Source organism: Zootoca vivipara, chromosome 2, assembly GCF_965207765.1.
Source record: "Zootoca vivipara chromosome 2, rZooViv2.hap1.1, whole genome shotgun sequence".
NCBI lineage: Eukaryota > Metazoa > Chordata > Lepidosauria > Squamata > Lacertidae > Zootoca > Zootoca vivipara.
Window position 1 is genome coordinate 60641314 of NC_142584.1, and position 26761 is coordinate 60668074.

Consider the following 26761-nt stretch of genomic DNA (forward strand, 5'->3'; position numbering starts at 1 on the left):
TGCCTATGTTTGGATACAATTGGACACCATTTTTAGGGTTGCCATATTTCAAAAAGTAAAAAAAACCAGGACACCCTGAGAATTGTTAAGCTTTTCTTTACAAAACGCCAAAAAAAAAAAAACCACAATTTTTTCGACTGACAAAACACCACCTTTCAGAAATTCTGCCAGTTCTGCCTTTGAAATCTCGGTAATGTCCAGGAAAATCTGGACATGTGGCAACCCTTACCATTTTGAAACATGATGGTGTAACTTAAGTTTTCTAAACTGTACTGATTGGGGGGTTTCTTATCATTCCTGAGCGATGCATGTGACCTACAGAGGAATTGACTTTGTTGCCTTGGGATCACCTGCTGTGCATGCATGCACATCCCATAATGGTCCAGTCAAGGCAAAACTTCTACTACTGTACAACGCTTGCAGCTTGAGTCTCTGTGCCTGTTTGCTGCATTTTTTAAACGAGTCACTGCTTTTGCAATGCAGCTGTATTGCGAGAATGTTACGATATTCTTGCAGAACACAAGAAGGTAATGGAGATGCAGAAGAGCAGCCGGACCCTGCCACATGTGCTAACAATCATTCTTCATTTCCTGGGGCCTCTGGGGCTGCAGTCCAGTAAACACTTCCCTGGGAGCATGTCCCATGGAACTAAATGGGACTTACTTCTGAATAGAGATGCATAATAGTGCATTGTTAGTGACTGTTTACTCTTTTAGGACAGGTGTCTGGTTTTGACACAGGGTGTGTTCCTAACCGCAGTTGCAGGTGGAAAGATGACCCAAAGGGAGGGACAACAGTAGAAGAAGTACTGTATTCCTTTGTCTGATTTTCTGGCTGCTTGCAAAGTAGGCTTCATATACGGTACTTTTCCTCCACGGTATGGATCCCTGGAGGATCCCTGGGAAATCCATGTATTCGCCATCAAATCTAATGCGCACCTCAATTTTCGGAACCTTGAAACCAAAAAAAGTATTTGCTGGCGAATGTAAATGTGCCATCGAATCTAATGTGCACCTTAATTTTAGCAACGTAATTTGGCCAAAAAACAGTGAGCATGAGATTCGTTGTTATTGTGACTTTTTATATTGGATCAGATTGTTGATATTAATGTTTAATGTTTTGTTGTGTTTTTATATGTTTTGGAAGCTGCCCAAAGTTGCTGGGGTGACCCAGCCAGATGAGTGGGGTATAAATAAATTACTACTACTACTACTACTACTACTATGATACAACCTTGTTAATGCATATTCTTCAATGGATACTTGGAGGATAAATGTTACATCAGCATCAGCTCATATAAATGGGTTAAAGGGTAGTTTTCCTTCAGACCTTTCTCCAATATATAAAGCTAACTGGACTGTTTTGTTATGGCCATTGGCATATAAAATATTGTAATATATAACAGGTTTTATGTACAAATTAACTGCAGGTGTGACACAAGTATTACTTGGACTTGGGCAGTTTACTAGGACACACTATTCAAGCAGTCTCCTCTGAACTGAGCTGCTTCTCAAACACTTCTTCTCCAATCCAACCCCAGAAGCAGCCCACTCAAGGCATTCCCTATTAAGGAAAAGACTGTGGGTTCTACTTTTCCATCTGATCAGTCGTCTTCCAGATGGAACTCGAGCTCCCATCAGCCTCAGGCAGCATAGCCAATGATCAGGGATGATGGGAGTTGTAGTTCAGCCAGATCTGAAATGCCACAGGCCTCACTCCTGCCTCATATGATAGTCACTTCTCTCTCAGGCAGACCACAGAAGGAGAGAGAGCACAGCAATCAAAACATGGAAAAAAGAAATAAGAAGTCAATAGCCATTTTCCCATTCTGAAAACTGGTTGGAATTGCTGTCCACCCAGCAGATGTTGAAAAAAACACCTTCTGTTGACAATTTGTGGACTGTCTTCTTCAGCTGATTAATATATGCCTGGGAAGATCACAGATGATCATTCGGGGGGGGGAATTGTTGGGAATGGGCTGTAGCTCAGTGGTTAAGCACCTGATTTGCTTGCAATCCCCAGCATCTCCAGGCCAGGCCAGAAGGGACTCGTGTCTGAAACCCTGGACAGCCACTGCTCTGTCACCAATGCTGAGCTAGAAAGACAGACCAATGGCCTGACTTCCTATGTAAAGTTGATGATCAATGCTACTATCACTTTAAAGTATGGGCAACCCACACAGGTCACAGCACAAAGAGATGGTTAACTGCAACCCAAGAACGCATGAAAAGCCCCCACCGAACGCCCTCCTATTCCCACACAATTATGTCCAGTGTTTCCTCTTCCTTGTACATTGTTCTAGCCTGCTGATCAGGTTCTGCTTCCTTACATTTTATCTAACTTGTCGCATAGGGTGGCCACTTAATGCGCCGCCACAAAACCCAAGAGGATTCAAACGGAGGACGAGCCATTACTATAATGTAAATAGAAGTACAGTGTATCTCAGCATGGTGCTTGTGTGCCTGCTTAGTCTCCTGTCCCCAAACCAACGGTTGCCGGCCACATTCCAGTAACCTGCTCTCCTGCCTTTGGGTTGTATCCCCTCAGGTTAAGGTGACCTGGTCTGGTTGTCAAGATGAAGAGTCACAGAGTAGACCCATGAAACTGATGGACATGACTTATGACCCGAGTTCAGTCATGCCCATCAGTTTCATGGGTCTACACTCTGTAACTCTTCATCTTGACAACCATACTTGGACCAGGCAACCCTTAAAAGAGAGGACTTATTCAAGCAGAGGAAATGGGCTCTTTCAATTCGGGTATGTGCCCCCCCCATGCTTGCAGTGTCATTCTCCGAACAGTGCAATACAGTGGGACCTTGGTTTATGAACACCTCGGTTTATGAATTTTCGTTTTATGAACTCCGTGGACCCATCTGGAACAGATTAATTCACTTTCCATTACTTTCAATGGGAAAGTTCGCTTCAGTTTATGAACGCTTCAGTTTATGAACAGACTTCCGGAACCAATTGTGTTCATAAAGCGAGGTACCACTGTATGTTCAATCCAGGTCTGAGGGGAAGCCAGGACTCTTCCAAGGCAGCAAGGTATCTCCCAGCCCTCCTCTCTATTGGAGATCAGACTGCAAGAACAGAGCGTGTGTCGTCCTGTGCCAGGCTGAGGAATTCCACACCCCGATATAATGTGTCTCTGCAACGTCCTGGCAGTGCACAGCAGCATTCCTATTGAACACATCCCCACAGGATTCTGGTGTGCTGCACCAAGACAATCGCTTCCTTATCTTCTCATTCTTCGGAGAAACAAAAATAAACGACAGGAAAGGCTGAGGCCTACCAGAACCCACAGGCCTGAAATGGCAAAGCAGCAGCTGAACAGCTCCACCTGAGCAGTTGAACGCTGGCTAGGATCCCACAGTCAAAAGCTTCTCCAGTCGGAGGGTATTTGTCTCTTCTTTTGAGGAAGCGCCAAGGGGTGGTGGTGTAAGTTTCCAACCTCAATTCTTGCACATGTGCAAGAAGCACGGGATTTAGGTTACTGCGTGACCAGAGACAAAGGTTTTGAATAGCCCTCTCTGTGATGTGCGGGGAAGCTGCCTTCTACAGAGCCAAACCATTGGTCAAAAGAGCTCAGTGTTATACACAGACAGGCGTCTTTCTAAATCCTACCTGGAGATGCTGGGGATTGTTGAACCCGAGACATTTAGTGTATCCTTTGTACTGCACTGTTAAAGCCTTTTTATTTGCCAGGGAATTTAGTTTTAGCTGGTTTCATGTTTCACCTCTCTTAATTTTATCATATTTTTGGTTTGTATTGTAACGCATTTGTAGTTTTAAATTTATTTGCATGCCACCATGAAATCTATTATTGAACGCGTCACAGTTTAAATTTTTTAAAATAAATAAAGAAAATGCTATCCTGAAAAAACCTCAGATAGGTATCGGATGTTGCTTGCTTCTGTTCAAAGGAGCCGTTTAAGTGAACTCATATTTCCCAAACCAATACTGTACACAAACCCAAATGCAGCTGATATAAATTAAAAAATTGTCCAGTAGCACCTCAGAGACCAACTAAGTTTGTTCTGGGTATAAGCTTTCGTGTGCATACACAATTCAGACTTCTCCAAATTTTGGCATGCAGTTCTCCAACCAAACAACATCTGTTAGGGGAAAGTGCATATATTCATGAAAATAATATACAAAAATTGGGGGAAATTCCTAGCAAAAATGTGTAGATTAAGAAAAATGCACAAATGTGTGTTGATTTTCATGCCGACTTTTAAAAAGAACATTCACAAACCAATGTGGAAAGCTTATTTTAAGATTGAAAAATTGGGAAACTGACAGATTGGTCTAGCTTAGACGGAATACAGTCATACCTCGGTTTAAGTACGCTTCGGTTTGAGTACTTTCAGTTTAAGTACTCTGTGGACCCGTCTGGAACGGATTAATCCACTTTCCATTACTTTCAATGGGAAAGTTTGCTTCAGGTTAAGTACGCTTCAGGTTAAGTACGGACTTCCAGAACCAATTACACTCATACTTCAGGTTAAGTATGCTTCAGGTTGAGTACTCCGTGGACCCGTCTGGAACGGATTAATCCACTTTCCATTACTTTCAATGGGAAAGTTTGCTTCAGGTTAAGTACGCTTCAGTTTAAGTACTCCGCTGACCGTCTGGAACGGATTAATCCACTTTCAATTACTTTCAATGGGAAAGTTCACTTCAGGTTAAGTACACTTCAGGTTAAGTACAGACTTCTGGAAGCAATTGTGTACTTAAACCGAGGTACCACTGTACTTTAAGATGATATTCATGGTGTAAAATTTGTGAGAAGCTGTCACTCAGATTTGCTTGGTGTAAGTTCTCCTAAGTATGGATAGTAGTAATTCGAGTGCATGGTATGTTCCCATTCTAGCTCTTTCCATATCTCTGAAAGTAATCTCCCAAACACTGTCCCCCCTGCTCACTGCAATTTTAAAATGTAATGCAAACTGGAGAAAAGTTGCTGTCAAAGCTCTGGCTGGTCTGATAGGAAATTGTTTGACTTTGCTTATAAGGGGATTAATGTGCTTTGCAATACAGTTAAGCATATTTATTGAGCAGAGACAGGTGCACGCTGCAACAAAAAAGAAAAAAGGAAAGAAAAAAAAGAGCAACAGTCACAGATGTTCTTTAGTAAACCTTCCCACAGAATTCAAACATATAGAATAACATGTTTGTCTTCTGAGATCTCTTTTTCCCTGAGAAATGAGCAAAAATGTGTGTCAAGAAAGGAATGTTTATGGACAGTGAAAGCTGATGAATATATACTTGCAGAAATATTAAGTTATATGCTGGGGTTTGCCCCATCATTTTGGCAAGGCTGCATTTGAGCCAAGCTCATCAGGCTTCAGCCCTAGAAAAATGTAGTCATCATACCATATTGAAAGCAAGGACACTTCTGAGCATGGGCAAAGCGTGTTTTCTTTGCCAGTCTTAAACAATGGCCCCTCCCTTCTGCGAACAGAAGGCAGAGTTTTGTGATCAGTGGCTTGAGAACGTACGTTTATCTTAGAAATTAACAACGGCACATTGTGAAATCTGTTGTTATAGCAATCTGTCCGAATCAGGAAGCAGAAACAGTCACACCTGACCATGGCAATAAAGCGACAGACTTAATCAAACAACATGATTCAAAAGGGAATTCATCTTGCTTGGTCATGTAAAATGTCCTGAAATGCTGCATTTTGTTGTAGATAACGGACCACTGAAAGAAAAGGCAGTGCAGCTTTTTTTCATTCAAGCTACTCTGTAACCTATATAGACAAACTGTACAATCCTACACATGGGGGTGTGTTCAATGGGACTTACTTCCAAGGTAAGTGTGTTCTGTATGCTGTTGTATATTACAGTATGCAGTTTTAATGGTTTTTTATTTCAGGGTTGGGAACCTGTAGTGCAAGGACTGTATGTGGTCCTCAGCCTAATTTCATGTGGATAGCCGGGAGGGAGGAGGGGGTTAAGGCATGAGCAAAGCCAAGGGAGAGCAGAGGGGCAGCTGTCCACCCCCCAGCAAGTAAATCAATAATAAAAAAAAATACTTAACGAACTGAGGTTCTGCCCCTACTAACATGAAGCCTGCCCCCTCCCCAACATAAATCCTGGCTAGGCCCACGGGGTAAGGAGTGGCAGATATAAAGGCAGGTGGCACTGTCTACTTTGAGCTTGGTGCCCACCTTACTGCCAGCATGTGCCCCCAAATTTATCCTCAAGGCAGCTCTTGGAAGAAATTAAGGTCCCCAACATCAGATAATATATTAAAACTCAGAGGGCTAGGATGTAAACATTAATCAGAATATGCCAGCTCCTGAACAGCCAGCATAAATATTCCAGCAAAGCTGTGGGTTGTTTTGTGGCAGTGGTTTTTTTAACAGGAAATTGCCAATATCGACATTTTTTCATACATTTCGCCATCACACACACACACAAAAGCATGAGAACAAGAGGCTATTTACAAGAATGAAGACATTGTCCTGATTTCGGATTTTGTGAAGCTTGAAATGTACACCAGAGCTTCAGGGTAGCTGCCTGATCTCTCACTTGAGTTTAACAGCACACAACTGGAAACGCAAAAAAACTTTATACAATGCTGGATAAGAATCTCACCTCTAACCCAGAGACAGCACCCTGAATCTGCACACTCCCATCCTTATCTCCCAAATAAGCCTCACATTTGCTTTGACTTAAGCTGAAGATTGCCAAAACATCTTTCTTCTTTCTAGGACAATAATTAGGAAAGTGCTTTTATTTTATTAAAAACAAAATAGGAAAGGAGAATATGAGTGGAGATTTCCGCTGCCTTTCATGGAATGCACTCCCTTTTAAAGACGTGGGATCTAGCACTTGCCAGGGGCGACCCTTGAGAATTACAGGCAGATGCTTTGGGAAGACCACACGTAACTTTTCGAGTTTTCAGAAACTCAGCATATGACCTCGGCAACCAGAAGCGATTTAGGATACACGACCCACGTTTTAACCCCGATCACTTGATCCAGAATTACTACCACCACCCCACCCCACCCCACCCCAGGGTCTAGTGTCAGCCAACCTGCAGGACCATGGCATTCATTCCTGCATAAATAGTGTGGCCTACTTCCCCTGCGTCATCACCTACTAATTAATTAATTAATTAATTAATTATAATATTATTTGGTTACCGCGCTTCATCTGGAGATCTCAGGGGGCTCACCACATACAAGATAAAAAAAACACAAAATTCATAATAAAAGCAAGAACCAAAACAAATGCTTTCTCCTCTGTGGCAGCTTTGCATACCCAACCTCCACCCTTCCACCCCCCAGGGAAAAGCCAGAGAACGAGATCGTTCACACGTGACGCCAGTTTGAGCATGCCCCACGTGTACACGCTAGTCGAACTGCGGCAACCCGGGTCTACAGACACTTCACAGCCCCCCTCCCCTCCCCAGGTACGAAAATCCCCCACACTCCTTCCAGCCAATCGCGCGTTCCCAAAGTTGACCCGCGCCCCCCTCCCTTTCAGATTATACTTCGGAAGAAATCTCTTTGTTTGGAAGCGGCTGGAGGGCAACGCGCCTCCCCAGCCGCCCCCCTTCCCAAAGGAAGGACTTTAGTGACCACTGGCCTCCAGCTTGGCTCCTCGACTTGTTTCTTTTTTTGCGGGGGGCGGGTAGGCTAGCGTCTCTAACTTTTCCTCCCACGCAAGGAGCCTTGTCTCCGGGGCCGTCGAGCACGGTGGCTCGGTTGCTAACTGTTCCTTCCTTCCTCTCTCTCTCTCTCTTCTTTGCCCGGACGTCGCAGGCTAAAAGTCTCTCTCTCCGCTCTGACCCGCTCACCGATTAGATGCGGGGTGTCTAGCGCGCCAGACCCGCTGCCCTTTCGTTCCCCTCCCGGTGCCTGTCAAAGAAAAAACTTCGCCTCCTCTTAAAAAACTTCGCGTCCCCGTCCCCCTCGGCGTTACCTTTCTTCCCGATTCGCAGCAGCCCATTTTGCTTCCCTTGCAGCCCATCCCTCTCGGAGCGCGGCGCGGGGAAAGCTCTCCGCGGAATTCCCAGGGGTTAAGAGCCGCCGCCGCCGCCGCGGGACGGGGAGGTCTCCCTCATCCCGCGCGCTGCCTCCTCCGACGACAAGACCCCGAAAGTGAACCTGACAACAGCCTGCATGAACTTCATGCGGAGACCGTCGCGCGCCGTAAGTCTCCGAAGAGATGCCCCTTTGAATGGTTCCCTTACAAAAAAAGAAGAAAGAGAAACTAGATAAAACTCCAGCTGCTGGAGAGTTAAGAGAAGCACCGGCGGTTGTTGATTATACGAGGCCGCAAGAGGGAGTCCGAGACGCAGGGGGCTATTCCATCTCCAAAGAAGAAGAAGAATTATTGAATCATCGAATCATAAAATTGTAGAGTTAGAAGGGATTCTGAGGATCATTCTAGTCCAGGCATCCCCAAACTTGGCCCTCCAGATGTTTTGGGACTACAATTCCCACCAGCCCTAGCCAACAGGACCAGTGGTCAGGGATGATGGGAATTGTAGTCCCGAAACATCTGGAGGGCCGAGTTTGGGGATGCCTGTTCTAGTCCAACCCACTGCAATGGAGGAATATCTAGCTGTCCCATATGGGGATAGAACCTGCAACCATGCCTTATCAGCACCACGCTCTAAAATCATATCATATCAATTACATTTGTCAATCACTTTATCTTGCCTGGGGCAACTTACAGCCAAACAGGCAGGCAGGCAGGCAGGCAGGCAGGCAGACGACGACAACAACAAGAAAATTTTATGAGCTTTTCTTGTTTTGCCATGGCATCTCAAAGAGACTTATAATATTTTAAGGAAAATACAAACACAATTAAATTAAAACCGGCATAAAAAGAACGATCTAAAAAGACAATTCTGTTTGTTTGTTTTTGTTAAGCTAAATTAAAGCACCCCACCAATGCAAAAGAAAAAAAGGGGGGAGGAGCCACAGATAATATAAGTCTTATGTATGCATGTAAACTAGGCCTATGTGTTTCATGGTTGGGTAGGGGTTGGGTAGGGAATGTGACATTCTAACCATTACACCACACTGTCTGTGATTTCATCGAGTTGGAATGGTCAATCCAAGAGTCATTGAGTCCAACTCTCTGCAATGCAGGAATATGCAGGTAGCCCATATGGGGATCAAACCTGCAACCTTGGCATGATCAGCACCACATTCTAACCGAGTGAGCTAACTGGAGTTTCTTCTTCTTAGATTTGTATCTTGCCTTTCCTTAAAAGCCCAAGAAGGTGATGTCGCACTTTCAGAGTGGGTTGGTGGAATATATGCATTTGGAGTTGCATATGCCTGGCATCTTTTTTTAAAGTGGGCCCTCAGCTGCAAAGCGTGTACAGTTACAGCGCTATACTATGCGTGTGTCTGCTCAGAAGTAAATCCTGTTGAGTTTAATGGAGCTTAATCCCAGGTAAAGAGCTATAGGATTACAGCTACAGAATCCCAAACCTCTGCAGCCCAAACACACACAAATAGTGGCTGACAGCCATGCTCAAACCCAGCAACATTGCACAGGTACATACATTCCTCTTTCCCACTTGTGTGGTGTTTTCCGTCTGGATTTAAGGGCAGCGGGTTTTGCGGCATTTTGTGGTTTTGGCTGTTCCTCAGCCCTGCCATCTCCTTTCCCTCGGAGCAGCCCAGTATTAGCTGTAATACGATAACCTTTTCGGATATGTTGATAGGGCGGGCTTCCTGCTTTCTGGGCAGCAGCATGGCAGGGAGTGTTGTGGTTACAGACTTCAGTTACAGCACATGTTTGTTTTTAAAATGTTGCCATTTAAATCGGGGGCCCTGGGCGAGATTCGGTTACATCCCTTAAGACCCTTCCCTCAGTAAGAAGAAAGGCAAATGCCTGGCTGGGAGGAATCTACCGTGTTTCTCATATTATAAGACATGTCTTATATTTATTTTTTCCTCAAAAAAACCCACTATGGCTTATTTTCAAGGGATGTCTTATTTTTTTCCTCCTCCTCCTGCCACGGCTGGCATTGCTGCTGCGCCTATCACTATGTCTTATTTTCAGGGTATGGCTTATATTCCTTGAATGCTTAAAATCCTGCTATGGCTTATTTTATGGGTATGTCTTAAAATATGAGAAACAGGGTAGATAAATGGACACGTTCGTTGCCTCCTCCTTGGAAGGAAAAAAAAATCTGTTAAACTAGCTGGCTGTAAATAATTACAGAGGCATCCACATTTGCATGGTGCCTGGTGCCTGGGATATATCCTAATATGCAGCAAAGGGTCTTTGCGGCAGAGTTCTAGTTCATTCAGCTCGCTGGCTGTATCCAAAAGCATGGAAACTGGGGGCTTTTGGTGTCCATCCATAAAATGGCTATTGAGGCAAGTGCACTGCTTTTCAGGGATATTCTGAGCCTGTTCCTTCTCCCACAAGAGGCATCTGGCTGGCCACTGTCAGAACAGGATGGGCCATTGGCCTGATCCTGCAGGCTTTTCTTAAGTTCTTAGGTTCTCCAAGACTTCTGGTACAAATACCGTCTGGGCCAAGGAGAGCAACAGACCTCCACTTTGTTCTCCCTCTTCACACATGCCTTTGCCTGCGAGGTTCACCTGGATTGAGAGCAGGCTCCTACAAGTGCGACTTCCAACAAAATGTTGCAGCGCTCTGGTTAGCATTGCTCTTTGAGAATATCCCATTCCATTCACCTTCCCTGACACTCTTATTGCAGGGTGTGATTCCTTTCGTGTGGTGCAATGGTTAGAGTGTTAGACTAGGACCAGGGAGAGTAGAGTTCTAATCCACACTCAGCCATGGAGCTCACTGGATGACCTTGGGCCAGGCAACATCTCTTAGCCTGACCTACCTCACAGGGTTGTTGTGAGGTTGAAATGGGGGGGGGCGTGTCCACCACCTTGAGAGCCTTGGAAGACAAAGGTGGTATATAAATGTCAACAACAACAACGGCCAATGATCAATCCCACCACATTGACCATAATACAGCACTTGACTTCATTATTTATATATATGATTTGTGGGAAGGAGGAAGCCTCTTTCTAACTCAAGGTAAGTGGCTGGGAGAGGAAACAGCTACTTCCTGCTGCCGCTGCCTCCTCCTTTCCTCTCCACCCCATCTTGGATCCTGTATCTGAGGGGCATTGACATGCCTCTTGAACTCCCCCAGCTTAACAAGCAGATATTCAAACTTAGGGCATGTCTTGTTAGCAGTGCCCCACAATTTCAGTCTGGCCTTGGTGTGCCAAACCTGAATAGCAGGAAGCAAACACAATGCGAGTATCCTGGAAAAGCCGCTGCAGCTTCTAGCATGACACTTGATATGTAAACTGCACAATGAACCAGCTCTGGGCCTTGAGTGCTACTGCTTAAAGCAGGGGTGTCCAACCATTTGGGGAACATTTGAGAATCTAAGGAACTCTCATGGGCAGCACAAAATCGCCATGTCACACGCAGAGGAAAAACTAGTGATGGTCAGACCAAAAATGAATGAGACATAAACTAAAAAGCAAGACCCTCCCCACAAAAAAAAATAGGCAACCTACTCCCAAGCAAACAATCCCCAAAGATGCAAATACTCATTTAATAAATAAATAAAAATAAAGATTGTAATCTGAGGGTGTTGTGGTGCCCATTGGCACCACCTTGGGAACCCCAGACCTAAACATACAAAGGATGTCAGATCAGAATTTCAAAAATAATGGGGGGCTCTTGTGTTTGAAGTAATACGAAGTATCAGTTAGATGAATGGGTAATGTTTAGGCAAGACTGCCCAGATACCTTTACTGCTCATTTTAATGATCTTTGTAAGGGTTTTTAATTTTACAACTGTTTCCCTTAATAACTTTAAGTATAACTCTAGTAAAACCCCTTTTAGAGGTTTTATTATAATTAAGTGATATACAATTTCTGTTAGTTAAATAAAGTGCTGAAATAATGGCTTTGTGTGTGTTATTAACTATAGGAATGTGATGTCCTGCTCTATAATAAAATTGTAAGTCTGTTGTCATGTTGCATTTTGCATGGCTGCCAACAGGCAACTCCAACATGATGACAGACTGGCAGAGAGGCAGGCAGGTGAGCAAGCAAGCAGTGTGGGAGGCAGGTGGCCCAGGAGAGCTGCTTAAGGGGGGGCACTTCGGAAGGCACTTGGGCTCTCTGAAGTGCCTCCTTTAAAAGGAGTTGGACCAAGTTATGAGGGAGGGGTGGTGATTTGGGACAAGCTGAGAGGGGATGGGGAGTATAAAGGGAGAAGGGGTTAGCCGGGTGCAGAGGAAAGGGGCTTGGCAGGTAGGGGGATTGTCAAGCAGAGCAAGCAGGGGTAGCAGCCCAGTTAAGAATGCAAGTATATAATAACTACCAGAGTTCCACTTTGTTCAAAAGTATGGCAAGATGGAGGCAGACATTTCAAGAGCACTTCAGTTAGGAGCAAGGTGTGGAAACAAGGCAACCTTTTGTTGCCAGTGTCACTTGTCACTTCCGTGCTCAGTTGAATCTATGCTTCGGTTTGTGGAGATGGACTCCCCTACGTAGGTTCAAATCCCCTTGACAGAGTGATCTCCCGTTGCTCTATCCCAGCTCCTGCCAACCTAGCAGTTTGAAAGCACACCAGTGCAAGTAGATAAATAGGTACCACTGTGGCGGGAAGGTAAACAGTATTTCTGTGCTTTCTGGTTTCCTTCATGGTGTTCTGTTGCGCCAGAAGTGGTTTAGTCATGCTGGCCACATGATCCAGAAAGCTGTCTGCAGACAACCCTTGGCTCCCTTGGCCTGAAGTGAGATGAGTGCCACAACCCCATAGTCGCCTTTGACTGGACTTAACCATCCAGGAGTCCTTTACCTTTTTACTTTTATATTCAGCAGCATAGATGCCCTTCAAAATAGAGTCCTCTGGCAGCCCCAAGCAATTTAGTTGTGCTGCAGTCACCCAGATGTGGCTGCCAGGCATTGGTGGAGCAGCTAGTGACACTGCAAACCTTCATGGGACCTGATTCTTATCTGTCAATCAAACTACTCTGCAATGTGTACATCATGAGCAGCCTGTAGTTGCCAAACCAGCTGCTTGAGCACTCTGGAGTTTGGGGCCCCACCTGCTGGATAGAAAATGGAAGTGCATTTCTATATGGGCTGGGAAAAGTTCCTTCCAAGCTGTTTCCTCTAGAATTGGAATAATTCGTTTCACCCACCTGTCACGGTCAAGCTGCTGCATTCCTGTACCTGCTGTGTGGTGTTTTTTTCCAGAAGTGGTGACTTGTGATGCTCTTTCTCCATTGCTTACCACCCGGAAATGATTCAAAGGAAAGAGCCAGGCTCTTGGGCAGAGTGGTCAGGAGAAGTGGAAGCCACTTTAAGCCACACCAAATGGGGACATCGCTGCTCATTGAAAACTGCAGTCCTAAGCATGCTTCCTATGCAATAAGCGTCAAGGCTGGGATGTTTCGTTAAAGTCAGCAGCAAGTAAAACTGAACGTGGACTGCAATAACAAATGTAACACTTTGTCCCCAGTAGGGAAAACAATAAGCAACCTTGCTGGAGACTGAAAGTGGTAGAAACAGGGAGTGAGCAGCTGCGTTCTTCTTTTAAAAAGGGAGACACCTGCATTAACACTTGGCATCGCCGAGGTAGTTTTACTTGACAATGGAATGAGTCCTCTATTAGAGTCTAACACTCACTGAGTACACAGGACACCAAGAATTGGAAGGGGCCAAGCAGTACTCCCCCCCCAAAAAAAATGTTTAGGGGTATTCTCCTTTTCCTACTCATATTGAAATACTGCCCCTCAATGAGGCCAAACTTAGATTCACAAAATGTTTAGGGGTATGCATACCCCTGCGTGCCCCCAGAAAAAAAGCACTGGGACTAAGGGCATCATCTAGACTGACCCCTCAAACCCATAACTTTATAACTTTTCGTTATTTTCAGGCACGGCCCTGTCGTCCACACACTAGTGTTCACTGGAAAATGTACAAAACGGAACTTTGCTTTTCTGTAATGTGTGCAGTGGCTCTTATCCTAGTCGACAATTTAACCTGAGAAGAATTGGACTACTGCGAGGGATAATATCAAAAAGCGTTTTGTCCTTGTCCAATGTCAATAGGCTCCACTAAGGGGCAGTTCTCACAATTTTATCTTTAGGCAACTGGTCTGCTGCCACGAGAACCTTATCACTGATACGAAAAGCTTCTAGTTACTTGTTCCTCTAGCTGACTTTCCCTGTCCTTGACACAGTCCAGTATTCATGTTTTCTTTGGGGGCTATATATAATTGCATTCTAGACAGTTCCTTCTTCAAAGTGGGATCTAGGGGAGTGCGACTGGTCGCACCCAGCACGGAGCTTCTGGGGCGCCACAACTATGACATCCAACGGAAGGCGAGAGGTGGGGGAGGGTGCCGGATTTTGGCACCACACAGGGCACCACTGAAATTTGAGGTGCCCAGGTCCACCCACCACTGACATGTTCTCACCTTTTTCTCTTTGCCTTTGAAGGCTGAAGTACCCTTGAATTCAGCCCCCATCTGTGCTCAACGTTTAAAGCAGTACCATCCCACTTTATGCAGTCATGCCTTCTGCCAAAGAATCCTGGGAACCCTAGTTCTTTAAGGTTGTTGAGAGTTGTTAGGAGACCTTATTCCCTTCAGAGAGCTACATTTCCCAGAGTTCCCTGGGAAGAGGGCTTGATTGTTGAAACACAATCTGTGATCCAAGTGCATTACAGTGGAACCTCGGTTTATGAACACCTCAGTTTACGAATTTTTGGTTTACGAACGCCGCGGACCCATCTGGAACGGATTAATTCACTTTCCATTACTTTCAGTGGGAAAGTTCGCTTCAGTTTATGAATGCTTTAGTTTATGAACAGACTTCCAGAACCAATTACACCCATGCTTCGGGTTAAGTACGCTTCAGGTTGAGTACTCTGCGGACCCGTCTGGAACGGATTAATCCACTTTCCATTACTTTCAATGGGAAAGTTCACTTCAGTTTATGAACGCTTCAGTTTATGAACAGACTTCCGGAACCAATTGTGTTCATAAACCGAGGTACCACTGTATGTCAATCTGAACACTATCTCCATGCTTGTTGATACACTCTAAGAAATGTAACAGGTTCATGAAACAGGGCTTTGTGTTTGTTTTTCTTATGTCTTTTGTGTTTTTTATATTGTGATTTTATGTTGCGAACTGACCTGAGATCTATGGGTATAAGAAAGTATACAAAATAACCAATTAATTATGAAATACATATGATTCTATGAAATTTAAATAATTAAATTATTTAGTTTTTAAAATAAAATTGTTAACACCATGATGGCTCTCCTTCAGCAAGATTTGTTCTTCTATGTGCTTGGTTATTTTCTCTTTAACAATACTTTCCACCAGTTTTGTTTGTGCTCTTTAGATCTCCTTTAAAAAAATAATAATCAAGATACAGGTGATGATAACTATTATTCCAGGTACTGTATATGTTATCTTTTAATGACCATACATGTTATCTTTTAATGCCGACATAAAACTCTGGAATGTATATTAAGCATGTAAGCAAGTCACATATCTCTAGAAAATACTCAACGGACAATTGATAGGGGCTGTTAAATCAAAAAATTTTTTTTGTATAAAGCTCATAGAAAGAGGTACATAACACCTACTCCTTATGCCTGTGTTAAACAGATCATCATTCTCTCCACCAGAGTCTGTCCCAAATAGCTTGCAAGCCGCTGCAAATACAGGAATGCATGGCAATTTCAGATCTATGGACCAGCAGTGGTTAGAGTTTCGGGCTGATGGGAGTTGGGAAATCCATTATCTGCAGAACCAAAGGTGTCCCATCCCTCCTCTACATAGAATAGCTCAGCTGTCCTCAACTTGGTGCCCTCTAAATATTTCAGACTACAGTTCCCATCAGCTTGTGCTGGTTGGGGCTGATGGGAGTTCTAGTCAAAAACATCAGGGCACTAGGTTGCAGAAGGCTGGAGCAGTTGGTGGAATTTTCTCTAGCAGAAGAGAAGTCCTCTCCGATAATCACATAGAACAGGAAGGCTTTCTGTTATAGTACGAGAACTGTATGGGTTTCCCTCTCCCACTCACTTTTGCTCAGAGCAGACCCACTGACACTCAAGTTAGCCATGCCTATTAATTCTAATTTGCTGAATACAACCCTGTATTTTAGCCCAGCTTTGGATGCAAGGCTTCCTGCCCAACTTCTGTCTACAGTCATACCTCGGTTTAAGTACGCCTCGGTTTGAGTATTTTCAGTTTAAGTAGTCTGCGGACCTGTCTGGAACGGATTAATCCACTTTCCATTATTTTCAATGGGAAAGTTCGCTTCAGGTTAAGTACGCTTCAGGTTAAGTGCAGACTTCCGGGACCAATTGTGTTTGTAAACCGAGGTACCACTGTATTGAGTCAGTGTAACCAGGAGCTCAATCTAGGCAGCCAGCAGTGGCTCCATCTGGCAGCCAGCTATGGCATTTGTCAGCAAATGTATTGGCTGATGCTGGGCGTATGTACACTGTTATGATAACTTTGAGGATTAGGCTTGGCCGGCCCACTGCTTCCCTGGTATTTCTCAAGCCCAGCAGGGACCAGAGCTTGGCAGTGCAAATCAACCCATCGCAGGGGAATTCTCTCCTCTGCTGATACCAAGAAAATGAAAAGATCGTGCCTCCCCAGAAGGGAGAGAGGGAAGGGCCGGTAGGAGATACACTATTTATTTCCTCCCTTTAAGCCTTTGTAGAGGATAAGGGAAGAAGCAGTTGTCATTGCCTGGCTGGTGCGAAAGGAAGCAATATGTTCCGTGAATACTACATCTCATTGTCTCAGTCCTCTGCAAACTTTCTCTCACACAGAGTGATATATGGACACTCCGACTCTTGTTCAGCCTGACTGCTAAATAAGGCTGTTGCAAACCCAGGCCTGCTAAAAATAGCCTAGCGTTCTCGTGCCCTCCTTGACCTTCCAGATGCTCCCTCTCGTGTAGCCAGCAAATGTGGTTTAAAGAAGGAGAGTAATAGCTCTTCAGATGACTTTTGCACCTCCAAGGTCCTGGAGAGACATGCTCCCTCCCTCCCTTCCCCTTTCGAGCACAATTGCAGGATGATTTAGTACTCTTCTGGTAGGGACAATAAACTATGCAAAGCTTAACATCTCTTTGACTCATGCACTGCATGATTAGGTGTCAACAAGACAGGCCTTTATCTCGGAGTGGGGAAACCTGTGGGGTCATCCAGATGTTGTTGGACTCCCATTCCCATCAGCCGCAGCCAGTGCATGGCCCATGGTTGGGGATGATGGGAGCTGCAGTTCAGTAGCATCTGAAGGGCCACAGGTTAGCCACCCCAGATTTATCTAATGCAGGAGCATTCCAGATGTTACTGACAAATAAAGCAACTGATATACAGTTGTACCTTGGTTCTTGTATGTAATCCATTCTGGAAGTCCGTTCAACTTCTGAAACATTTGAAAACCAAGGTGTGGCTTCTGATTGGCTGCAGGAGCTTCCTGTCAAGTGGAAGCCGTGTCGGACGTTTGGCTTCCGGAAAACGTTCGAAAACCGGAACACTTACCATAGGTACTTCTGGGTTTTCGGCATTCGGGAGCCAAAACGTAAGAGTACCAAGGCGTTTGAGAACCAAGATACAACTGTATATACATAACTTCTCAGAAGTCTCAAGCTTAATAAGGCTTAATCTCAGGAAAGTGGGTAGTATTGTAGACTTACACTTTTAAGTTTAATACCCAAGCTAACATTGGAATTTTAGCTGCAAAGTTATGTGTAGTGCATTTTAAGTTCTAAAGGAGCAATCCTAAGGTGAGGATGGGCAGTGGTGTGGGGAGTCACTGTCATTCATAAGAGTTCCACCATCTTTGCCAGGAATCTGGACAACCCTTTAACTGAATTTGTGGTGATGGGCCTGAGAGACAGAATGTGGACCCCTTTGGTGTATCTCACTTCTGACTGCTCATGGATTTTGCAATACACATATTCTAAAATGCACAATTTGTGTGCATGTATATAATATTTTCTCTCTCTCTCTCTCTGCTATGGCTGTCTTGAAAACTGTATGCTGCATTTGATGTTTGTGGTCTTTAGACTAAATAAACTGAAGCAGAAAGAAAATAAATAAAACCGGATCTCCAACATGGTCGAGAGGTTGAATATGTGAGATGAGGATAAGAGTTGAGTGGCAGTGGCATGGCAATGATTGGATAAGAGCCTGGCTGAGTCAGTAGTGTGGGTGCCATAGCAATAAGTTACACCTAGAGTGTGGGTTAAACAGGACATTTTCCATGTTAATATCATATATCCACCCCCTCCCTCCTTTTAGTACATCATCAAAAGATTGCTTCAGTCTCATGTGGTCTGCACACCCAAAAGACGCAGCTCACACTGGTTTCCCAGAGACTTCCACACATAATAAAGCCTTAACACATCTTTTACAGATAGTGTAAACAACGCTTTGGTTAAATGTATGTGCCCTGAGGGGGGGGGAGTTGTGTGTAAGTTCCACACCTGATTCATGTGCGCCATACAGTTGCATAATGGTGTCCCATTTTCTCAGAAGATGTGTTGGTAGCTCACCTGTCATTTATGAAAGATAATATTTCCTGATGGTTGTTGTTTAATGCTTTTTGTGGATTTGGTTTTATGGTTTGCATATTTCATTTGCTATAAGCCACTTTCAGTTTTTCTTTTGGGGTGGAGAAAGCAGACACACATTTAAATAAAATTTTTTTAAAGTCTTCTGTTCATTCTTTCCTTATATACCGGGCAGTAACGACCCGTGACTTTGACCTGGTAGGTATGGAATGTAACAACAGCATTGGAGAAACTCTTGTAGGCAATTTCATCCAGCCCAGTAGAGAAAGTAATGGGCCAGTCCACAACCCCTATCCTGCCTATCCATCATTTGTGCACAGTAAACAGATTTTGAGGGTTTCTTTAGGGTTTTGTGGTGGCTTCCTGCCATGATTTTTGTTTTCTGCTTTTGCTAAATTTCTAGGGGTATGTGTGAAATTTATATTCTACCTTTCCTCCAAGGAGCTCAAGGTCAACTACACGATGCCCCACTCTCGATTTATCCTCTCCACAGCTATATAGGGTGAGAGATGACAATTTGGTCCAAGTCACCTATTGAGGTGCATCACTGATCTGGGATTTGAACCTGGTTCTCCCCCATTCTGCTTCTGCACTCTAATCTCTATGGCACATGCGAAACCCTCTAAATATTGCTGAACTACAACTTACATCAGCATGAGGCAGGGGGAGCAGCTGCCCCCCCCCAACCAAGTAAATCAATGAAATACTTAACTAACTGAGGTTCTGCATCTGGAGCACCGAAGGTTCCCCACATCTATGGTGTATTTACATTTGAATATTCAGCATAACTAGAAAGTAGAGACGCCAACAGAGTCTCTTCTACAGTTTCCTAGGCTCTCCAGTTCTCCAGCTGAATATAAAAGTGGGGAAGAGAAAAGTGAATTCTGCTTTGCATGCAGAAGTTGCATGCAGGTAGGGCTGGGAGATCCTTGCCTGCAGGGCCCACCCATGAGGCAGACTTAGGTAGCAACTGTGGGAGAAAAAGTATGCATGTTTGTCTGGGGGCTAAATTAAATCCATGCACCTGCGGTTTTAGCCAAAGAATGCCTGCTCCTGTAGCGTTCTAAAATAGGAGCAAAGGAGAATGAAACAAAAGGTCAGGGGGCTGAGCTGCCCCCCCTCCAGGCACCTGCAATTTAGGCATTGGTACAGAGCCCTCCTCTCTGTTGAATATGTGAGAACAGCAACACATAGAGTATTTATTCTAATAACTCGGCTGTTTATTGTTTACAGCTGCCCAAGGCCAGGGCCGGCCTGCCCATGCAGTAGACTGAGTGGTTTTGCACCATGCTTTGTTGTTATGCTTTATGAATTTATGAATTTATGTATTCATGCCTTTAGCATTCATTGGTCTACGTGTTGCCTCTTTTGTCACAAGTTTCAGAGTTTGCAGCACAGGGGTTAATTAATTATTTGCTCATGCGGTAGACTGAGGTAGACGCTTTGGGTGGTGGAATCCTCCTCTGAGGGCTAGGGCAGCAGCTTCCAGCAAAATCATGTGGAACTCTCATGAGATCTCATGAAACTCCCGCGCGATCTTGCGAAAACTTGCCGGAAGCCATTGCCTTATGGCCCTGGTAAGTGAAGCTTTGGAGCAGGAAGGCAGGTGTTGAAACCAGATGGGCCACTCCTGCCCAAGGCAAAGATCTCAGGCCAAAGAATTATTATTAATAATAATAATAATAATAATTCATCTATACCCCACCCATCTGGCTGGGTTCCCCCAGCCACTCTGGGCAGCTCTCAATAGAATATTAAAAAGCAAGTTCAACTTAAGTGGGAAACTGGCCCTGATTAGTAGTCCATTTGGGCCTCTCAGGTAGCTGAAGAGTTTATTTTGGCCCAACCAGTTAACATAGCTCTCTGCCTCAAAAATAAAACAATCCTACTCAGTTCTCTCACACGACCTACTTATGCTGAACCTTTATGGGCTTGCCTCTTGGCAGTATACAACACACACACATACCACGTACACATGTACCCTTGGCCCAGAGGTTACTGAATGGCTTCCCACCCTTCCCTGTCAACAGTTGCCATCAGCAACAGCAGCCCACCTGTGGCAGGGATGGGGAAAGGTATGGCTCCCCAGGTGTTGTTGGCCTCTGTCTCCCACCAGACGCAGTCACCAAGGCAGAGAGAGGCGTTTACCAGAGGACGCAGGCAGATTTAGCCCCCAAAGGGATGGTGGCCCTGAGGCCTGAGCAGATGCATATTTAGCCTACTTCCTCCCATAATAGTGAATGACTGGAATTTGAGATGCGGTGGAGAGAAACCTGCTCAGCACCCAAACAGCAGATGCTTTAGTTTTTATCAGCCAGATATTCCTTTAAGAAATTTAGGTACAGTATTGCGAATTCAAGTGAATGAGGCACATTACTCAGCTTCCTTCATGATTTTCATTTGAGTTGTTTCTTAGCTTGATGGGTTTTTTTCGTTTTTTTTTAATCTCTACTCTAAAACAACAACAAAAAACCTCTTGCATACACTACCTTATCATTCTACAGAGTGACAATGTATGCATCTTTTCAATGAACTTTAAGTAAATTATGATTGTTTGTGATTTGGGTTCCCTGCATTCATCTGATATTATATATTTACATTGCATTCCTATACATGTTGCATCAGAAGGAAGTCCCACTGATTTTAATGGGATTTACTTCCAGGTAAATGTGTACAGAAGTTTAGCCTTATTATTAACCAATGAATTGTAACCAACAACACTTGGAACATCAAACTGAAAAATAAATAAAAATCATTCTCCCAAAGTGGGTCAAACCTGAAGTTCCCGTTTATAAGTACCACTTAATTTGAACAGGTCTCTCTCTCTCTCTCTCTCTCTCTCCCTCTCTCTCCCTCTCCCTCTCCCTCTCCCTCTCCCTCTCTCCCTCTCCCTCTCTCCCTCCCTCCCCCCTCCCCCTCCCTCCCTCCCTCCCCCCAAAACTACTGTACTCTGGAATTTATGGCTACACAAGATGCCTTTGTGCACGTGCAAATGGCCTTGGCCTCATCGCTCTAGAGTCACTAGCCAAGCCACAGATGGGATGAAAAGGATGTGATGCCCTCGAATGCATGATCCCGACCTTCTATTTTATAAATGAAACACGGTCTGCGCGTGAATAGAAGCGCCTGCGTCGTCCTCCTCCTCCTCTCCCATTTCTGCGTTATCTGGGGGAAATGCGCCTTCCATCCCAGCAGAGGGCAGAGCCGCTTCCCTCCATCAAGGGCATGCTGGGTGATAATTTCCCGGTGCCTGATCTCGGGAAGGGGGGGGGGAATCCCTCTTTAAATGCGATAGAGGAAGGAGGGGAACCTGTGTGTCTAGTGCCTGCGGGGGAAAAGGCAAGCCGGCACTTGAACTGAGCAAGCCTTTCCTTGACGGCGTCAGGTGCTTGCTGTCTCCGGCTGCTGAGCAGCTAAAGTCCAGCGTCTCGTTTTGCACCCGCCCTTTCCGCGCTTGTGATCTGCCTGCTCGCCTCGCTTCCTCGCTCTCCTTTGCGCTGCGTTCAGTTTCAGCCTCGCCTTCCTGCGTTCCGGAGCAGCCCCAGAAATGCCCGCTTTGGTGCTCTCGCTGGCGCTGTGCGCCCTGCAGATGTGGCCAGCTGTGGTCGGCGGCCCTCCCCAGCAGCGGTTCGCCGTGCTGGACAAACACTGGCCCCTGAGGCTCACCAAGGTAAGGGGCCAGCTGCTCGGCATCTCTTGCGGGGCGGGAGTGCGGGATGGAAGAAACACCAGGGACAGAATCATTGCCGCACACAGAAAGAACAAGGATGTAGTTCTGAGTTCCTCCCTTGCGGTTTTATAAATCATTTAATGTGTCAACACGAATAGAAGTTATTAATATTGCAGTTGTTGTATGAGGGATTATTATTGTGGCCCAAGCCATAAGGTGGTTAGATTGGTCCATAGCTGCCAAGTTATCCCTTTTTAAGGGAAATTCCCTTATGCTGAATAGGCTTCCTCGCGAGAAAAGGGAAAACTTGGCAGCTATGGATTGGTCACAACTAGGGCCAGGACCTTTTCAGTACTGGCCCCGACTTGGTGGAACGCTCTTTCACAGGAGACCAGGGCCCTGCAGGTCGGGATTTGACATCTTTCTGCAGGGCCTGTAAGACGGAGCTGTTCCGCCTGGCCTTTGAGCTGGACTCAGTCTGACCCCTATGTTTTCCTTATGGTTTCGATTTGGGCTACCTTAAAATGAGGCTGCATTTTAAAAAAATTAAAATTAAACTGTATTTTAACCCATATTTTAATCAATTGTTTTTCTTTCTATTACGTCTTATTGTAATTTTATTGGTGTCAGCCGCACGGTTTTGACTGGGGAGGGCGGGATATAAATAAAAATTTATTATTATTATTATGCCGGCCAAACAGCCGCATCATGCTTATAATATTTTATTGTTAATTACCGTATGCTGTCTTAAATGTGCATTTTATATTTGACTTCAGTTCGCAGTGTTTTATTTTGAAATGTTTAATTTTTTTTGTTAACTTCGTGTTAAATATGTATTCTGTAGCTGACCTCCTTTGTAGTGTGTTAATTTGAAATCTTTTGAGATGGTATTTTGGTTCCCTGTTAACAGTGTTGCTTTGACTGTGTACTTTATATTTGACTTTCTTCAGAAATGTTTGATTCTGCATTGTTTCATTGATGTTTAATATGCTGTGAACTGTGTAGATTTTTCTAAAAAATATAAAGGGGTATAGAAATGAAATAATAATTGAAATTAATAAGATTATGGAACACAGAAATAAAGAAAATAATTAAATCTAGCACTTGGGGGCAACTATATCTAAATTATATAATTTGAGATTTGAACGATTGGTATTAATTGCATTATAAATTGGTATTGTTATAATGGGGCTATTATTGGATTGTAATTGAAAGCTAATAAAAATATTATTAAAGGAAGTGTGGGATGGGGGGTGGCGTTGTTAAATGAGAAATATTCGGGTGGGGGCATGTCTTGAATGTTTGCACACTGGTGGTACCCATCTTGGCACTGGTGAGTCACACACACCTCTGCTTGGATGGCCCATTATTGCAGGGCTAGCCAGCATAGCTCCCTCCAGATGTTGCTGGATGGACTGCAACACCCCTTATCCCCGACCTTTGGCCATTATGGCCTGGGCCAATTGCAGCTGCACTCCAATATCTGGAGAGCACTGTGTCAGCAATCTCTGCTTCAACATATTTCTCGGTGCCGAAATTTGCTTCCGCAGAAGTGTGTGCCTTGCAAAGCGCTTCATAAAATTGCTTTCTCTTTCAGGCTATGAGTGCATTTCTGCACAGAGATGCATTTGCATGTGGAAAACACTTAAACTCTTCTCATTCCATGTGGCGGGAGGCTGTTCTCACAGTTGACGCTGCCTGCTTCCTTTAGCCTCTCTGTTGCTGTCTGCATTGATAACTATCCCCTTCCAAAAGTCAGTATAATTAATGAAGCTCTAGCAACACAGTTAAGAGTCTTGTGGCACCTTAAAGATTAATAAATTTATTATGGCATGATCTTTCAAGGTGCTGTTCAACGGTGGAATGGACTCTCTGCAGAAGGTGGTGGGTTGTCCTTCCTTGGAGGTTTTTAAGAGGCCGTTAGCTGGACATCTGTCAGGGATGCTTTAGTTGCATTGCACAGGGTTGGACTAGATGACGTTCGGGGTACCGTGCTAGGATTCAGTCCTTCAACTTCTGTTTCCATAGGCAGCCACAATGACTCTGCATATGCTGGGTTTAGTGTTTCAGCTAATGCTTGCCACTTAACGGAAAGTGAATTAGGTAAGTGTTAATTGGATAAGTGTTACATGCTCATCAGAGTGATGGTGTGGCATTAATAGGTTTGCATAACATAGTCCAAGAATAATAAGTGGAGCTCTAATTGGGCCTGCTTGACTCCGCCAGGATAATACTGTGGCTGCCAGTGACAGGTGGAATATGGAGCATTATAATCTGCCTACCTGATGTGGGATGGATCAGAGCCAGTTATTGGGTTGGAAGGTTTTCAGATGGTAATGATCTTTGGTAAGCCCATCAACCATTATTGCAGCAGCAGCATCTTGACCCAGGCGAACATGGCTACTTGCAAAGCTACACCTGGGTCATGTGGATTTGTACAAGTCAAGACGTAAGGTAATTACAGTTATAAAGTATGACTTATTTGCACCAGGTTTTACTGTGGGTTTGCAGCTATTCGCATTCCCATTTAATTCGCAGACCACGGGACATTGCCCTCAAAGAACAGCAGTCTCAATACTTAACCCCTGTAAATTCAGGTTTGCTTCCTTAGTGCTTTCATTTTCCCCGCAGCTGTGGTCATAACTATTTCCGGTGCGCTCCTGATCTTTTTGATCCCTCAGATTTGCAGAAAGCCAGAAAACTGCAGAAGCAAATCACATTTAAAAAACATCACCAGATATATTGGGCAGCAATCTGAAAAGGGTGTGTTGAGTATTTACAATCACTTTAGTTTCTTTTCCAGCATGCCAGTAATGGAGAGTCAGGCGCTTAGCCTCTTGTGTGTGTGTGTGTGTGTGTGATCCCTCAGATTTGCATGAAAACTGTACAAGCAAATTTACAAGTTGCCTGATGGTGTGCTTTTGCAAACCTCTTGAGTGGAGAATCTTTTTTTTTTATATATAAAAAAAGGCTCTGTGCACATGCCTTGTCAGTATTTAACTGGCTTAATAGAAGCAACAAATTTGAAGGCAAACACAAGCACAAAAGGGAAAGCCCGCTGGTATGATTGGAAAAGAACAAAGTTGTTCCTCATATGCAAATTCACATGTGTGGGTGTGGATTTCTGTGGTCTAATTCAAACTGGTGGGGTAGGATTTGGAGGGGGGGGGGGAGAGTTAACAGCAGAGTAATGCTCAAGTGTGGACAAGCCCATGGATAGTAACAACTGTTGATAATAGGAACATGCCCGAGGCTTTGCAATTGAACGTGGATTTGAATCAGAATTCACCTACACGCCCCAAACCTCCCATTGCTCAATATGCTGATCTCTTTCTTCCTATTTTATTTCAAGCAGGAAAACGATGTTGCAAGTGCAGTTTCTAAAAGCTCCTACTCACTCTGCTGAGGCTCACAGGAAACTTGCTTCAGCAGCCATCTTGCTCCTCCTCCTTTAGGGATCGCAAGTGCAGTTAGATGTCTCTCTTGGCACTACGTGACCTAAGCAACGTACTGCGATATTGATCCTCAAATATTATAGCTCAATTGGTAGAGCATAAGACTTGTAATCTCAGGGTCATGGGTTCAAGCCCCACGTTGGACAAAACGTACATTGCAGGGGGTTGGACTGAATGACCATTGCGGTCCTGTCCGACTACAGTTCTATGATTCTCTATAGCAGTGTTTCTCAACCAGTGTGCCTCCAGATGTTTTGGGACTACAACTCCCATCATCCCTAGCTAGCAAGACCAGTGGTCAGGAATGATGGGAGTTGTAGTCCCAAAACATCTGGAGGCACACTGGTTGAGAAACACTGCTCTATAGCAATAAGATACTGAAGCAAGCCATTGGTTCTATCTGTTTCAGTACTTTGTACGTATAATATAAGAGTTTCTACCTCAAGAATGGGGAACCTGCAGCCCTCTAGATCACTTCACTAGATCACTGGTGGTTGGGACCTGCTTATATGTAGATGCTGAGAACTGAAACTCTGCTCTTTTGCAATCAGAACATGTGAAATACAGCACTTCTCCATTCTACGCCTTGAGTTCACCTGCTATCTGGGGAACTTGTTTTGTTTTGTTAAGCACATTTGTTCCATGTCTGAAAACAGAAATTTTGTAGAGGACATGACAAGCAGAAGTGTTTCTTCCATAACCTAACTGTATATCTCTCCCTTTCCACTTTTTTTTTTTGCTACTGCTGAATTCCAGCTTTGTATTCGTAGCAACCTTCCCAATGCATTTGAACCTTGGGACAAAACTTTCCTGTTTAGAATGGTTTGTTTTTATATTTTATTAGTTTATGAATCACCTTACACATGGGTCCGAAGGCAATTTACAAACATAAAAACAGATGATAATCATTTTTAAAAGAGTACCCAGAATAAATGGTGATAGGTTTAAAAATGATACAAAACGAGCCATACAGAATTATGTGTACTCAATTCCTATACTGGCTACATAGGAAGCTGTCTCATACTGAGTCAGATCATTGCGTCCCAC

The 26761-nt window shown here is 44.3% G+C and overlaps 2 protein-coding genes across 3 annotated transcripts in view; one reads left to right on the forward strand and one right to left on the reverse strand.

The window, feature by feature from the left end:
- The window catches only part of CCDC69 (coiled-coil domain containing 69), a 33299-nt gene extending 25122 nt beyond the window's left edge, over positions 1–8177 (reverse strand). The window contains exon 1 of the mRNA XM_035105696.3: positions 7938–8177. Coding sequence (XP_034961587.3) covers positions 7938–7985 — 48 coding nt within the window. The 5' untranslated portion in view covers positions 7986–8177. The remainder of the gene's footprint in view (positions 1–7937) is intronic.
- The window catches only part of GM2A (ganglioside GM2 activator), a 34904-nt gene continuing 13812 nt past the window's right edge, over positions 5670–26761 (forward strand). Inside the window, exon 1 of one of the 2 annotated variants that reach the window (XM_060271630.2) lies at positions 5670–5817. In XM_060271630.2, coding sequence (XP_060127613.1) covers positions 5785–5817 — 33 coding nt within the window. In that variant the 5' untranslated portion in view covers positions 5670–5784. Of the gene's footprint in view, positions 5818–22108; positions 22260–26761 lie in introns of those variants that run through there. The other variant, XM_035105697.3, reaches the window with a different exon arrangement.